Raw genomic sequence first — 16,412 nt, forward strand, 5'->3', positions numbered from 1 at the left:
AATAAGTATGACTATCAAAATACAAGACAAGGACAACCTGCATTTTTACAGCTTTGCCTTTTTATAGCACAAATTACAAATACAGCTAAAACATGTATTGGCATTCCTTCCGTTCAGATATGGGACCTGTCCAAAAGCATACTGAATATATGCTAATGTGGTGACTTAACTTATGTGGGCACATTTTCAAAAATGTGCACCTATGCTCTTTTGTGAAAAATTACAATTGTTTGCTCTATATTTGTAAATCTTTGTTTATATGCAGATACTCTTTTGCGTTTAATTTAACAATCTGACAAAGCTAGATAAACAAAAAAAAAAAAAAAACACAGATTTTTCATTTAACATTGTCAGATTTTCAAACACCTTTAACATGTAACAAAAAATGATGGGATATTAAGGAGCATGAACAATCTGTCAGCATGACTTGAAAAAGATGGAAAAAGATACAGAAAGATTGCTGACCGTAGCTGTAACACTGTCGCTGCAGGAATCAGGAGATATGGGATGAGCTAACCAGAGCTGCAGAGTTCATTCTCCTGGGGTGATGCCACAAAATAATAACTACAGTTACAGTGGACAGCTCTCTGACATAGGTAGAGATTATACTAAACAGAATCACTGAGGGAGATTTAGACATAGAGTCCAGTAAGCCAGATAGGAGAGTGGAAGAGCCCAAATGAAGTGTGCCATCATCTTATATGGGCCAAAACTTTGATTTTAAGAAAAGACAAATACGTTTAACATACAAAATGTGTTCCAGTAAAGTGATTTAACTTCAACTTCATGATTTAGTTTAAATGTTAGTCAGCTACCCAGATATCCAATACTAGATTTAATATGTAAATTCTGCAGTAGACTGTTTGCACCATGCTTAACTTCACTGATTTGGCCATCACCAACTCATGGCTTCAAAACCAACAAAACATCCAGGTCTTGCAACAAGCTACAAAGACCACCTCCCAGTATCTGAAGTTCAAACACCTTCTGGTGAGGAAATGACAACAAGGGACAATGTCAATAAAACCTGAATGAGTCAAGGGATGAGGAGTTTTTTTCTGGAAATCAAGAAAATGAAGCTCCACCCAGATGAGAAAAAAAGAAAATATGATGCATTGAAAGCCTTTATGGTGCAGAGTAACTGTGCAATTAAGTTTGATAAGAACTGATAAGAGATCAGATCCAGATGACCTCAGGGGTCTTGTTCATACTGGGTCAAGAGGTCACTGATGTATTTTGGTCCTAAACCATTCAGAGCTTTATAGACCAGCAGCAGAACTTTAAAGTCTATTCTCTCACAAACAGGCAGCCAGTGTAAAGACCCATTAAAGGAGTAGAAGTTCTGCAGTTTTCAGTTCCCACAACAGCACCAATATTTTCTAAATAGTCTAAACTGTCTGCACTTCAGCTAAATCACTCAACATTTTAATGGTTTTAGGCAGCATCGTATTTACTTTTGTGTAAATACAGCACCGGTACTTCCACAGGCCACAGATATGCGCCAGTTGTTTTGGCCTCTTATCTGTTGTTGCAGAGCTGTTGTTGTTCATCATCGCTGTGGTAAAAAAAATAAGCAGGAAAGATTTGACTCTGCTGATGTGTTGATACAAGAGGACAGAGTTCCTGTTTGTACACATCAGCACACATCCATGCCCCATTTTACCTGTTAAACATCAGCTTTTGGTGTTAATCAGTCAGCTTATTCAACACACATTCTTGAACATTTTGTACTTAACCTTGTTTATGAAAAACTTAAATGCTGACCAGGTATGTTGGTATGGACAGGAAGTCAGAAAGTGTTGATCTGTTCTAATAAAGGTATGTTTTGTTGAAAAAAAAAAGCTTCACAAAATGAAGCCAAAATGAATCACTGTCCTCCATGTTTGGCAGAGCGTATGTTAACACATTCCCAGGATTTGCTAGAGCTCAATTCTTTAGTGACCTCAAACCAGCAGGGAAACACTTGTCTGTGCCACCCACCTGACAGAATGAAGATGAATTTATGGCATGTATGGGTTGAAGCTGTAATGTGTAAACAGGCTTATGGTTGCAACAGATGGGTACACGTCTCTTGGTAAAGCAGGTGAAATGATGGATGACTTGTTCCTGCCTGGAGCACCGTAGGGCGAGGAACGTCAGGAATGTGCTGCGTCAGCTGGGATCAGCACGAAAGCAGGTTCAAGAAAACTTTTTCAGATAAGTCTACAGGAAGAAGAAGAATCCCACGGTTAACACATGTGTTGATCCTATTTATCGTTTAATGTCACAAAAATCTCTTCAGTCACTGTAAGGAGTCCAGGTCTTGCGTGTTCAGGACAATACGTTTTTAATATTTTAGACATTTGTTTTCACTGCAGTTTGATAAGAGATGAAAGCCATGGCCCTGGAGGGAAACTTCAGCCACTCCCTGGGTTATTTTTGTGTTCACATCCTCTTTGGCACATTGGCACACAGAACAGGCTGCGTTTGACTATTTGATGTTGCTTCTGTGTCTCAGGAGTTTCTTGATTTACACAAAGCTATTTTACCTCCTGTGCTGTTACTGTGTAACTGAGCATCAAAGCTTGTTTAAAATAAAAGATAAAAGCAGCAAACTCTCCTTTCCTACTTACTGGGAAATTACTTGGACCAGAAAGTCACACCTTCAGTGTTTACTGTAGGACCAGATGCAGTGTCCACACTCCTACGCCTCTCATCCAGCAACCAAACCTGCACAACACCACCTTGTTGTGTACAGTACCTTTTTTGTTAGACTATAAAATTCTAGTGTGCATACTTTCCATGGGTGGGATTGAGTTTCTATATTCCAGCTTTCCAGTTACAACTGTCAAACCTGACAGCAGATTTGCTAAGAGCTGGGCGTGAATTAAATTTTGAAATCATGGTGTGTTTGCTTTACATATGGTTGATGCTGATGTGTCGGTGTGAAGCGTGAGTATATTTTTACATAACTCCCAGCAGTTCCACATGTAGAAATACAAGTCTTTTAGGTTTGGAACAATTTAATTAAAGGTGTTCCCAGAGTTCAAAAAGTTATAAAAGCTGAGGAGTGGAGAACAACTCTGACATCATTGTCATATGTCACTGTTATGAATATTTTCTTGTGATCAACAGCACATACAGGCAGGACTCAGAAACTGTTGACAATGTTGTGCAAGTTTAACTGAAATAAAGCAATTCATGGGAGGAAATCTCCAACCCTATAAAGTTTACCTTTCAAGTTTACCTTTCAAAGCTATTTTTGGAAGTGTCCTCAGTGCACCACAGCCTTGATGATGAAAAGGGAGTGAAAATTCTTCCTGTAAAAGGCACTTTTCTAAACAAGATTGGTTGATTAGTACTTTCAAGAATGCTACATCATTTTATCACAGTGGATCTTCCCATAAACATCCTGTTTTGTTCTGTGTTAATCAGCCTTCTGTGATGTTTAGATAATTAAGATTCAATATTAAAATGTTTGTTAATTACTTGAGGCACCACGTGTTTTGTCACTGATTGGTGTTAAGTGTGATCTTCCACTAAACAACTAACAGTTCCTGTCGTTTAATGCCAAGAATCCAAAAGTACATTTAACAAACACAAATCTTTAATTCAAATCATCAATCAGTAAAGGCATATAAAAGAACAGCCAGCTAATCATTTGCTTATAAGCCATGAAATTTGATCATTTCTGGAGGTGGTGAAACAACTTAACCCTGGACAAATACTTCAGGTTATTTTACTTCTTTTTAGTCTGAAATACTACAAACATGGCATTACTGAACACCTGCTCATGTTAGGTGCATTTCTTTTCAGCAAGTTTTACAAGTGAAAATATTTTCCACCAAAAGGTTAAAAAGACTATTTAACTGACGCTAGTAGTGAACAAACATGACTGGCAGGTTTCTGGCTCACTCCGTAAGTCTCAGTTCCAGATATGGATGCAAACATAGACTCTCACAACAGCCTGCAGTATAATCTCTGGATCAGTGTGTCTGGATGTGGTTGGATGTAAACACATAATTATAGTTCAGATTATTGTTTCTTTCTCAGGACACAGGATGACACACAGCAGTGAGATTTAGATGTGTTGTCATTTTGTAGACCTATGCGTAGGAGCCTCATTATTAACCATTAATCAACCGTTAAACACCCACTGAGATATGAAATGTTACTCATTCCTGCTCTGTGGTCCGCTAACTTGAGAGGTTTACTAATTAAAAATCCACTAATCTTTTCAGAAACATTATTGGTTGAGATAAATAGTGTGTCACTCTGAACTGGTGCTGGTTGCACCTCAGCAACCATTAATGCTTTTAGATTCTTGATCCAATCTGAGCCGGACCAGCTGGTCTGCTGCCTTCAGCTGCAGACCAGCAGAGGAAAGCATGCTCTGTCATTTTGTTCCTGTAGCGTGACCTCAGCTACTTCTGGAAATGTGTTGCTCAGACTGTGGTAACAGTAAAGATAAGGGATTCTAACATCATTTATACAATTTATTTGTAAGACATTTTATATTACCGTTGCTCATTACTCCATGTGCATTTTCCCTTTACCTCTTAACAGAACCCACTTTGTAATAATATTGATTGACAATTGAACTTTTTCAGAAAGTTTCTAAAGCATACAATCAACTTAAGACATTTCATGCCACTGTCTTTTAAATATGAGCATTGACTTTATTCTGCTTTTTAAAGTTATAAAGTTTAGATTTCTAGTTTTAAAAAAATTGGCAAGATGAGAAAAAGATGTTCTCAAGTCAATTTAAAAAACATTTAGCATGTTTTATTTAAAGCAGCTCTTTGATAAAGCATCACGTCTGAGAAGGTCAATATGTGCTGTTTTTTCATAAACATGCACTATTCTCTTATAATAATAATATAATAATAATAATAATAATAATAATAATAATAATAATAATAATAATAATAATAATACATTAGAAAACATAGATATTTCTTTTTTATCAGCATAGCTATTAATTTAGTTGAAAAGACCATAAATAAATGTTAACTCACTTTGTTTCTATTGCTTTGTAATCTGAGGACATGTTTTTCAATCAAGCTCAGACAGGGGTTAAACCGCCCTCTTAATAATTTATATGTGAACTGAGCTAACTTTTTTCTTTTCATTACCCTCTGTGTGTTTCACCACATCACGTTATTATGTTGTGAAGCGAACTTTCTGCATGTTATTGTAGTACAAGTTGTAATGGTGGCATTTTGTCCTCCCAGCCACATACTGACCTTCCTCTCGCAGTCATTCCCTATTTCCCCAGTTCCCTATTTGGCCGTTTTCAGCAGCTTCGTGGGCGGGTCGCGTTCCTAGCTCACTCCCACAGTGACGTAGTGAGAAAAGTTATTGCAGAGTACTGAGAGCGCGCGCATACCAAGCGGCAGGTAGAGGAGAACAACTGTGGACCGAGCTCAGCGGAGACTTCTTCCATAACTCATCTCTATTTATTTATTTATTTATTGTTTGAGGAGTATTTATTATTTATCTGTCGAAGATGAACGGGGTAACGAGGAGTCTGTGCACATTTGAAGACATCAGAAATCAAGAACACACAGTAAGTCACTCCACGGCATCCATACATTGTTAGGCTTTCTTACTTTTGTCTATAAAGTTAGAGGGTGTATTTCTGTATGTTGAAGTCCTCTGTGGAAGATGAATGAAATAATTAGTGCTTCAAACTTCAGAGCCTCTATCAGTTTCTTCTTTTTTCTTGATTAGATGCTCTGTGCCATTTTTTATGGTTCTTTCTATAATTGCTTCAGGTCAATCCTTATCTGTTTTAAGTGGAGTACTTACTAAACAATCTGGCTTTGAAGTAATTAAAGTATTAGGCCCCCCACGCCTCCTAACACACACACACACACACACACACATAGAGACGAGTGCAGAATTAGTCCAGATAACATCTGTGTCAGTGACAGGTACCTTCTGGCCACATCATTAAAGGGCTTACACACTCAATTTTGACAGACAGCAAGGGCAGCTCAGGAGATGTAAGAGGACCTTTGCTTGTGCGCTTTGTTTGCCACCTGTGCATGTGAAGTTTTGTTCAACGGATTAAAGGCCACGCTGTGCTCCTGCTTTGCTTCATAGGCCTACTTCTCATTGAATAATCTGGAGCAGCACGTATAACATGCGGCACACTATGTGTCAGTCCTAGTTTAATCATTTACCTCATATGAAACGGCAGATTGTTAACCAGCACTGTGGTGTATGAGGTTGCGGCGCAACAAGGCACTTTCACCTTTCACCTCAGCGCTCCCCCACTGAGCTCCATAATTGCTGAATTACAGAAATACTATTGAACTGAACTGTAACTGGGTTGAAGATCCAGATTGGAGTGTCGTCTAATGTATTTGTGTGAAAGGTCTAGACGGCTATCACTTTCCGTTGCAACAAATATTCACAGAGGTCAAAGTGTACTGAGAGCTACACCACTCATATACATTTTAAACTGATAAACTGGACAGAGGAGGGTGCTGTGAAGTGATAAACTCCACGTTTGTTCAGGCTATATTTAATCTATCATGGATTAATGGTTAATACACATTTTTGCATCAAAGTCATAAAGAGCACAAGTCTATCCTTATCAAAGCCAAATTCAGCAGGCAAATAATCAACCACCTGCAGTATTTACATATCTGATATGTTTATTCAAGTCAGGCTGGATAAAGCAGCCGTGTATACCTGTGCATGTAGCAAACGGAAATGACATAATGGCTGAAACTGGAAGGTTAGTGAGATTCCCTAAATGGTGATAAAGGATGAGTCTGTGAAGATACCTGAGGAGTAGGACTGTTTCTAATGTAATAGAGAGGCCTTCTGTAGTTGATGTGTTATTTTGTGACCTGGATCTAATAATGATCTTTCTAAAAAAAAAAATTGTAATGTGTTGAGATTATTTTTTTATAGCTAGACACTCTTTTAGAATAATTCCATAATTATGAATCATTACGTCTCTGCTGTTGAGGACATTCCTCATATCTTCCCTCATCATCTGTCGGGGTGTCTGACATCACTGGCTGGAAACTGGCCAGACATGACATGTAGACACATCTTTCGTAAGAGGCAACTGGGATAAGTAAGATCACACCTGGTTTCACACGCAAGCGGGAGCAGGAGAAAAACCAAAGATATAATTATTGATCGTAAAAAGACAGCCTCTATCACCATGGAGTGTATCCTGATTTCATCTCTGACTTGATGACTAAGATCCTTGTAACTGGATTGAAACTTTCACCTGTTGAAATTCTCACATGATGGTAACGTAAGCCAACAGCCCACCTCTCTGTGTCATTGAGAGATGGGTAGTTTGTTCGCCTCTTCCCTATAAAGAATTCTTAACCTTTCACTTAGTCTGGCTGACATTTGTACATTTTTACTCCCAAAAGCGAACATTTTTAAAGTCCAATGTTATTGTTAAATGAGTTCTTGTTTACTCTATTAAATGTCAAAACTGACAATAATAATTTCCCAATTTGCTTTGTCCAGCCATCAGTCTAAAACTAAATTATTTTATATTTTGTAATACATATGACCAACAAAAAGCAGAAAGTCCTCACATCAGAGAGATTTAAACCCTTGAAAGTTTGAGCTTGATGAACAACCAAAAGTTGCAACTTTATTTTCTTTCAATTAATCATCACAGATTTACTCAAAGTTCACTGTTCCTGCTAATGTTGGGTGTTGACCTCCACAGTATTGTGCAGAGAAGAAAGGTTTATTGCAACAAGCATTAATTACTGTCAAGTACTAAAGGTAGTACAGTAGCTTTGATTCTTGATTTTGTTGACTTACACTTTATCACAAATTTCCTGCTCTTTGTCATAGCTTTGAAACTGACACCTTATTTAATTTAGACAAATATCCTGTTCACAGTTCATGTTAAGGCAACACGGATATACTAAGAAGTTGTACTTACTTAGATAAAATGAAAAGCAGTCTTTATATGTTTTATTTCCGTGGTATGTAATGTACCAAAACTTGGCTACAGTGTGGACACGTGAATCCAAAAAATCTGAAATGGTACATTGGCTAATGACAGCATCATTGGCTAAGCTGTCGGATCACACCTGTTGTCTCAGAGCCTTTAGAAGCTGAGGTTTATACTGCAGTTGGACAAAAGGCAAAAGTGGCATCTGTGCAGTGTGAATGGGAAAAACAGTGAACAAAGGAGACAAAATGATTTAACTGATCATGATGTGTGCACATAAAAACTCACCTGGTATTCTTTGTGGTATGCAGGTGCTACACCTGTAAGTACAAAGGATGCTTTACTATTTATGGCCATGATATTTGCTCTTGCCTCAGCTCAAAAAGCTGAACACTTGTATATGTGTAGGTTCTTTTAGTACCACAGATCTCTGAGAAACAAATTAAGAAGCTCTGTTTGTTTACCAGCAACATTCCAAAGTTGCTGGTCACGCCTCAGCTAGCTTAACCCAGATGATTTACCAGCCTCCTGATGCCAAAGTCCAAAACAAAAGCATCTTCCTCATGTGATCTTTTGTATCCATTGTGTATAGCTGTGTGGACACTCTGTGGGAGATTAGTTTCATGTTTCTGCCATTAGGCAGTGTGCACTTTGGGTTACTGTACGTGTATTTTCCAGTGTGTACGTGTGTGTGCATGCATCACCGTCCATGAGCACATCCTACAGCTCCCTTTGTCCACGTTCCCAGGAAGGCTAGAATTACAGGTTGTGTTTGAAGCCGAGATAAAAAGCATTTTCGCATGTCAGTGGATATAAAAGGAAAAGCAGACAGAGAGGCTACCGTGAAAATGGTTTACTGTACAGCGAGGATTAGAGCAGTCTTTATTTTGTTGTGTGCGACTGGCTGGAGAAGTTTTAGAATGATGCATTCCTTCTTAACAATCCTCTCACTGTTCTCCTTTTCTTGCCCCCTCCTCTCCTTTCCTGTCTCATTCGGTGCTCTCCGTCAGAGGATTCAGATGTGTGCAACCTGAGAGGAAAGCATGTTGTACAAGAGGAGAATTTTCTTCTTTTGTCTTCCTGAGTTTTGTTTATTGTACTTGGGCCCAGACTGGTCTATTAGGCTGTTTCCTCAGAATTTTTCTTCATTGTTCTTGTCGTTCTTTTTCTTTCTTTGATCCCTCCAGCATCTCCCAGTTCCATCTGCCTTTTTTTCCATTTTACTGCTGCAGCCACTGAACAGATAACCAGCTAATATGAGGGCCTTGAGTGCTCGATACACATGCTTTGTCTTTTAACTGCACTTTATCATGAAGTTATGCAACATTTCTCCTGCCTGGTCAAAATTAAGGGACACCGTGCTAGAAAGCAGAGGCTAACTGACACTCATACTATAAATATATCACAGAGTTTATAATGGTTTGTTTTCTTGATCAAAATGTTCATTATTATTTTTAAGTATTTGAGCCAAATAGCTATTTTATTACTACTTAATACTACTACTCCTCGGCGAGGATGAATTACTTTAAATTGTCTCGTTGGTTCCATTAAAATCTTCAATTATTGATCGATCTTTCTTTTTTACTATGGACCATGTGTGTCTTTAATAAAGTAAACTAACTAACCTACCCATTATAAAAGCTCATTACTGCTGCTTCCCTTCCACCCAAGCCACTGCTTTGGGGCGGCAGCAGGTCATCCGGAAGGTTGGTGGTTCGAATCCCACTCACCCAGTCAATCTGTCGTTGTGTTCTTGGCCAGACACTCCACCCTCCTTACCTCCATTGCCAGCATCGTTGGTGTAGAACTGTGTATGAATGTTTGGTGGTGGTCAGATTGGCTGCTGTGTTTCTGTCAGTCTGCCCCAGGCTAACTGTGGCTGCACGTGTAGCTTGTGGAGAATGTGGAGTGAATGAATAGTGGATTTGATGTAAAGTGCTTAAAAAAAGCTATATAAATAGCCCCACTTCTAAAATGACATCTGTCCTATCAGCTGATAAATCAACATGTATCACTTCATGTAATTTGCAACATAATGCACTGTAGCTGATTCCCAACCTCGTCTTTTACCAGGTTATTAACCGGTTAGATACAGTTAATTTAATCATGCATCTGTGCACGTGTGTTTGTTTACTCATTGTCAGTCCCATAATTAGTTACATGTTTGCATTTGTTTTTGTTTATTATTGCTTCTTTTTATTCTCTTTGCATATTGCATGTCTCATAATGAATCCCCATGAGAAAATAAACAGAACAACTTGTATTGACTGTAACGAGTTATGCAATGTCTCTGGCCTTTTCTCCCACATCCGCATACTTACCCCGACACTATCACTAATAGGGGGCCTCCATGTGCTGGAAGACGCACCCAGTAACATCCTGCTCCAGATTTATTCAGCTAAAGAGATGATTCCTGTGTGACTACCATTGTTTCCAAAAAGTTAGTTTCTGTTTAAGACATCAGTTAAAAAACAAACAAACTGCTATGTTACCGGCATCAAAATGAAACTCTCAATTCAACTTTATCTTTTTTTTACTATTTAAATGTAAATATTGATTGAAATGATTAACTTTTTATGTTTTATGATTTTTTGGGGGTGAGGTTGTATGAGAATTATTTGTAAGAGTTTTGTAAGAGATATTTAAAGTGTCTGTGCATTGTTCAGTCCCTGACTTAGTCCTGCGCCCAGTTTATGGCTACTGGGAGGATTTGTTGCCATGGAAAAACTCTGTCCTAACTCAACACAACATTTTCCGGCCATTTTCCCAGAAATCCAGCCTCTGCCTCCAATTGGCTGCAAGCATCTGGAGGGTTTCTCCTAAGTCCCTCTGACGTCTACAGCACACAGTTTAAATCAAACAATCTGTCTCTGTGCAGTGATTACAAACTTTTACTTTCTTTCTGACGCTCACTCCACTCTCGCTTTCTGGTTACTGCCCCCTTTCTCCCCCTGCCTTTGTGTCACTCCAGTGACTAAGACTCAGTCTCTCCTTCTCTTTTTTCTCTCTCTTCCGTAAAAATAGTCCATAATCAGTCTCTCCATCACATAACAGTCTCTTTGTGGATTCACTTCAGCTTCGTCTCACTTTCAGGACGGGTGCAGACGACTGCGGCTCACTCTCCACAACCAGAGCGAAGCCACTCAGAGCACAGAGCAGCACAGAGACAAGGTAAGAACGTCCTGAACAAGATAACTGAGGCTACAGACTGCTGCATGACACCAGAGCAGAAAGCAGACCCCAGTCTGGGGCATCAGAAACACCGTAGTTTGGAGTAGTGATATGTAATAGTGAAAAATAAGTGTTGCAAACTTATTATGTGGATACTTCATGTCAAAGTATGTCATTTAGGACATTTTGCATTAATATTTAAATAGGTTGTACACATGTTTAGATGTACCAGACTTTGTTAAAGGTGCATATGTGTAGTTGACATTTGGACCTGAAACCTCAGACTGATTATCTTCTCAGTGATTCTAAGGAATTAGCTCAAAGCAGTTTTTTCCACTCATGCATCGTAAGGCATTCTCGCACACTAACAATAACAACTGTTAGAAACGTGCCATATATGCCTTTAGCTTTTATCAGTATGGTTCCCACACTCAGAATCTCTCAAGACAGCCTTTGTTCTACCAAAAGTGGCGACACCACCACTGCCATGGCGTTGCATAATGTCTCTCTACCATGTTCTACATCCCTTTCTCTCTCTCTGGTTGCAAATGATTTCCTAAGTCTGTCCACCCTTTCCAGAGAAGCACCAGATGTTTTTGGGATAGTCACTCTCTTTAGTAATAGCTACTAAATGTTTTTCCCCCTTGATAATAAAGGCTTGCTGTCTGTCACATGCACACAGGGGTGATTTGCTCATGACAGGACTGTACGTTCACTCTTTAGTTTTGCCAGTTAAAAGCTCAATTACGTTATTTAGGGAAACATTCCAGACGAATGTTTCATAACAATTATTAAACAGAGGCACGGCTGGCTGTTCCTCCAAATGCTGTTTTGTAATATTTATCTAAAATAACTCTTCATAGATTATCTTCACTCATGATGTTTTGAAATGTATTACGCCCTCTCATGCTCACGCAACACAGTACATGCCTCACAGTTAACTCCTGTGTTCTCTGATCGGCAGCCAATTGGACGAGCTTATGCGCTAGTGCAGCCCACCAGCGACAGGACAGCTTTGAACCCCGAACCAGCGAAATCAACAGAGGAACAGGTGGAGATCATCAAGGTAGGTGTGACAAATTCCCTGTTGGTGTATACTGATGTGACTATTGTTTGGTTTTATAAATCGGTACTAAACATCAATGTAAATCCTTGTTTCAGGTTTATTTAGAAGCTCACAGAAGCGAGCAGCAGAAGCAACAACAGAGCCTCAGGATGCTGTCAGATGAAGTTTCACAGATACAGGAGGTCAGTGTTTGGACAGCATAAAGCTCTCACTGTTTCATAGATACACACACAAATACACTACAGTCAGTCCACCTTGGTTATCAGAAAAAACATGCATTTGCATGTTTGCTCTCACGCTTCTGTCTCCTTCCTCCTCATTTTCTCTGCTTATGAATTCTGGTGTTCATCATTTACTAGAGGATTAAATGCGCATGTTTAAAAACTAGCTCCACAATGATTGTTTTTTATTAAATTAATCCATTTACAAGTAAAAAAAAAATTATTAAAACTCATCTCAGCTTTGATATTTAAAAGCTCCTCTCGTGCTAATGTATCATTTAACTTATACATACAGCACTGACAGTCAGGTTTGGTGTGAATGTGAATACTTTTATATTCATGATTTTGATGGCAATCCTGAATTGGTTTCATTTTGTACAAGTGAGGTGAAGGTTTGGAATTTGAGCTTCAGAGTATTTTTAATTATGTTAAAGCTAATTTTACTTACTGTAAGAAAAAGACATGAGCATGGGGTATTTAGCGGTAGCAAAACTGGTTAACTGGTCACCCAGGTTCAAGTCCTGGCCTATTGCCCTTTGTTGCAAGCCACCTTCTCTTTCTGACCCCTTTCCTGTCCAGCTACTGTAAAATAAAAAGTCAAAAGAAAGACACAAGTTTGCATTTTCCTAACATCAATAACAAACAATATGTGTGTGTTTTATCCAGGTGAGATATTGCCTTAAAACTCTGAGGGAGCAGATGGCTGCCAAAAATAAGGTAACCATATTTTGTTATTGTTAACTTCACATCCTGCATGCTTGATGGCATTTCCTTCACCTTGCTCATCTCAATCATTTAAGTTTTCCTCTCTCACTTCCTCCTTTTCTCTCCTCAGCTGCACACAAATGGGTGGAAGGTCGGTAATCCCTTCAGAAAGAATGTCTCGCCTGCTCCCAAAGGAGGAGAAAAAGCTGACGGGCAGGTGAGCAGGCTTTTAAATAAACCAACACCATTCAGGTTGTTGTATATAATGCATAACACACGTGTGTTTTCTGTGTCAGGTCAGTGCACATACTGAATTTCATGTGTATGTCATAGTCTCTGCTAAATGGATAAGCTAAGTGTTTTAATATGATTCTTGTGAAACTATCACCTCCTAGAGTTGCTTAGATAGTGGGAAAGGTTTGTCTAAACAGGCAAACAGAGATGTGATTTGTGGGGAAAAAACACACTAAAATGATGGTGAAAGAGTAAATATGCTTATAGCCCTCTAGGGTATATGAAAATATACGGAAGAGCTGTTCTAGCACAATGTGTTCCTCTGCCTGCTGTTGTTGTTTTCAGGCCCTCCTCATTCCACAGATGCTTCCACTTGTAATAGTTTTGTTTTCTTTAAGTCCCACGCTTTGAGCATCCACTTTTGTTTGCATGCTAGGAATGTTTTACTCAAACGCAACACCAGAACCTTTAAATTTAGTCTGTTTTTGTGCCAGTTATAGTAGTACCTGTGACTCACTTCAGCTTACTTGTTTACTAAGTGTTGTAAATATAGGAGGGAAACACTGGTCATGATCCAACTGCTCCAATGACGCACATTGACACGCCTGTTTTCTTTATAGCAGCCAAACCCAGAGAGCCTGGACGAAACATAAACATGCTTTTTATTACATCATCTTGAAAGCATTTATCTAACCCTACTGCTGCCAATTTATTTCTGTTAGGATCCAGATGATGAAGCAGAGAGAAACAAGCTGAGAGAAGTCAGCAAGCGTTTATATGCACAGCTGCAGGAAGCAGAGAAGAAACATCAGGAAGAGAGAGAAAAACTGCAGGTAACTTGCAGATCATCATGTTTTATAACCATAACATCAGTTTGAATGAAAGCTACATTTTAAACAAACTAAACTCTCTGTCTCCTCCAGGCTGAAGGTAGTAGGCTTAGGGATCGCCTGAGCAACCAGGAGGAGAAGCTGAGGATTACAGAAGAAGCCAGTGAGAAGAAAGACAAACGCATCGAAGAGCTCCAGAGGCTGCTGGGAGGGATGGAGCAGGAGAGCGCCTCTCTGAGGGGGACAATCCGCAGCCGGGAGGACGAACTGCGCGAGCTGCGAAAGATCAGAGAGGAGGGCCACAAGGATGAGCAAAGGTCAGCCCTACAAACACACACATCAAATATATAATCTTTATCAATCAATCAGAGACAGTACAGTGTACTGAAACTGTCTGTGTGTATTTTCAGGGCTGAACAGTTGGAGAAGGAGTTGGCGATTCTCAAAGAAAAAATCCACCATCTGGATGACATGCTGAAAAGCCAACAGAGAAAAGTCAGGCACATGATTGAGCAGGTGAGAAGCTCATGTGCAAGACTACATGAACAAAGCAAACACATTGTTTCCTCTTCGTGCAGAGTTCACTCATTATTTGACTGTGTGTTTGCTTGTTTTTAGCTCCAGAACTCGCGCATGGTGATCCAGGAGCGAGACCGAGTAATCAAAGAGCTGGAGGAGAAAGTGGCATTTTTGCAGGGCGAGGTGAGGGTCACTCAGTAAAAACATCATTGGAATTTCAAAGGAATGTAAAGTGAATAGTCTGATAGAGTAAAAACTGAAAGAAGGAAAAGGTGAAAGAAAAATTCTACAGCCCAGTCTGATATTTGGTAAGAGAAAGGAAGTGAAAGTAGGAAAGCTCCTGTCAGTTTTGGGTTCACTCATTAATGAATTCTTTCTGTGATTGATATTTGTGTGTGTAACCTCTGAAACCTCCCTATATGTGCAGAATCGAGAAATGAAAGACCAGATAGACTACTTTCTGGGTGGACAAAGGTCAAATTCCTACCTTTCACCAGAGCACAACCCCCAAATTGTTTATAGGTATCTTATTTTCTCCTGTTTTCTTCAGAATAATTGTCCTGCAAACCTGGCTAACTTCCGATATGCTTTGCATGACCTCATCATGCACATGTTACAAAAACTGTATTTATTTTCATTTTTAAATTAGTACAAATTATTTGACTAAATTATCTCTTTTCACTAACTTCTCTTCTTCTTGTTGCAGTAAACCACTCAAGCCGTCCACTTCCTCTAACAAGCCACTTCCTTTCATCAAAGTCATTGAGATTAAGTCATGAAGCTCTTGTGCAGATGAGATGAGGCCCAGAACCCCAAAACAGTTTCAGTGCAGACTGAATTCAAACTGCAGCACAACAAACCACCACATCAGACTGAGTTAATATCATAGAGATCGGACCTGAGCCTTCCTACTCTGCAGCTCTAACAGTTCCACTAACAGGTATATGAAGGACACAGTGGGGTGTTTGGCAGCAAACACTGCGCATGTGTGTAGTGAATGTGTCATCTATATTGTAACTGCTTTAAACATACTGATGTGTCTTTTGTGTTTCACTTATAATACTGTAAAGTATATGCAAATGTTCTACTTTTCCTGCCCTGTTTTGATCATTTGCTTTACTATTGAGTTTATGAGGTCGTATTAAAACAGAACTGTTGATGGCAGATCTTTCTCCAAGCTCATGACATCGTTAAGTTCATAAGCAGTAGTGTAGCATAAATATACTGTAACCAACTGACAGATCATGCAGAAATCATTAGCTAGATTACCTAAATGATGTGTCTTTGTACTCATTAGTCACTAATGACTCTGTTCACATTCATATGTGAATGGTATACCTGAATGTGTAAATGCTGACTGTGTAATTATGACAACAGCCTGTCATAATTAGGCTGTTCATTTTTTTTGGCTCTTTGATATTCTATAAATAACTGAATGATCTCAAAGACCCCCAATAATGATAGGGCACTATGAAACCGTACGGACGCAGAAGTAAAAATGAAGATGTTTGGCTGCATTGCTGTTTTATTAGTGTCACTACCCTCAATTCATCCAGCATTTCAGATCCCTGCTGTGCATATTAATGAATGTGTTCATTTTTAACAACCTTTTCCTTTGTATTTATTTAAAACCTCTTGAAATAAGACTTTTTTGTATAAATTGTTTCTAAATCTGTTTTCTGTGTTTGTGGTTTTCTGAATAAATGCTTTAATTTTAAATCATCCTTCTTGTCATTGCT

General features: G+C 39.0%; 1 protein-coding gene across 1 annotated transcript; it reads left to right on the forward strand.

The window, feature by feature from the left end:
* The first annotated feature begins 5,358 nt into the window (after positions 1 to 5,358).
* On the forward strand, positions 5,359 to 16,392 carry tuft1a (tuftelin 1a). Its single transcript, XM_041986859.1, has 12 exons — positions 5,359 to 5,548; positions 11,021 to 11,098; positions 12,063 to 12,164; positions 12,260 to 12,346; positions 13,052 to 13,102; positions 13,221 to 13,307; positions 14,047 to 14,157; positions 14,248 to 14,471; positions 14,565 to 14,670; positions 14,773 to 14,856; positions 15,101 to 15,195; positions 15,380 to 16,392. Exons 1-12 carry the CDS (start codon positions 5,489 to 5,491, stop codon positions 15,450 to 15,452), a joined length of 1,158 nt encoding a protein of 385 aa, XP_041842793.1. The 5' UTR covers positions 5,359 to 5,488; the 3' UTR covers positions 15,453 to 16,392.
* The last annotated feature ends 20 nt before the right edge of the window (positions 16,393 to 16,412 follow it).

The sequence above is a fragment of the Melanotaenia boesemani genome, chromosome 6 (assembly GCF_017639745.1).
Source record: "Melanotaenia boesemani isolate fMelBoe1 chromosome 6, fMelBoe1.pri, whole genome shotgun sequence".
Classification (NCBI taxonomy): Eukaryota; Metazoa; Chordata; class Actinopteri; order Atheriniformes; family Melanotaeniidae; genus Melanotaenia; species Melanotaenia boesemani.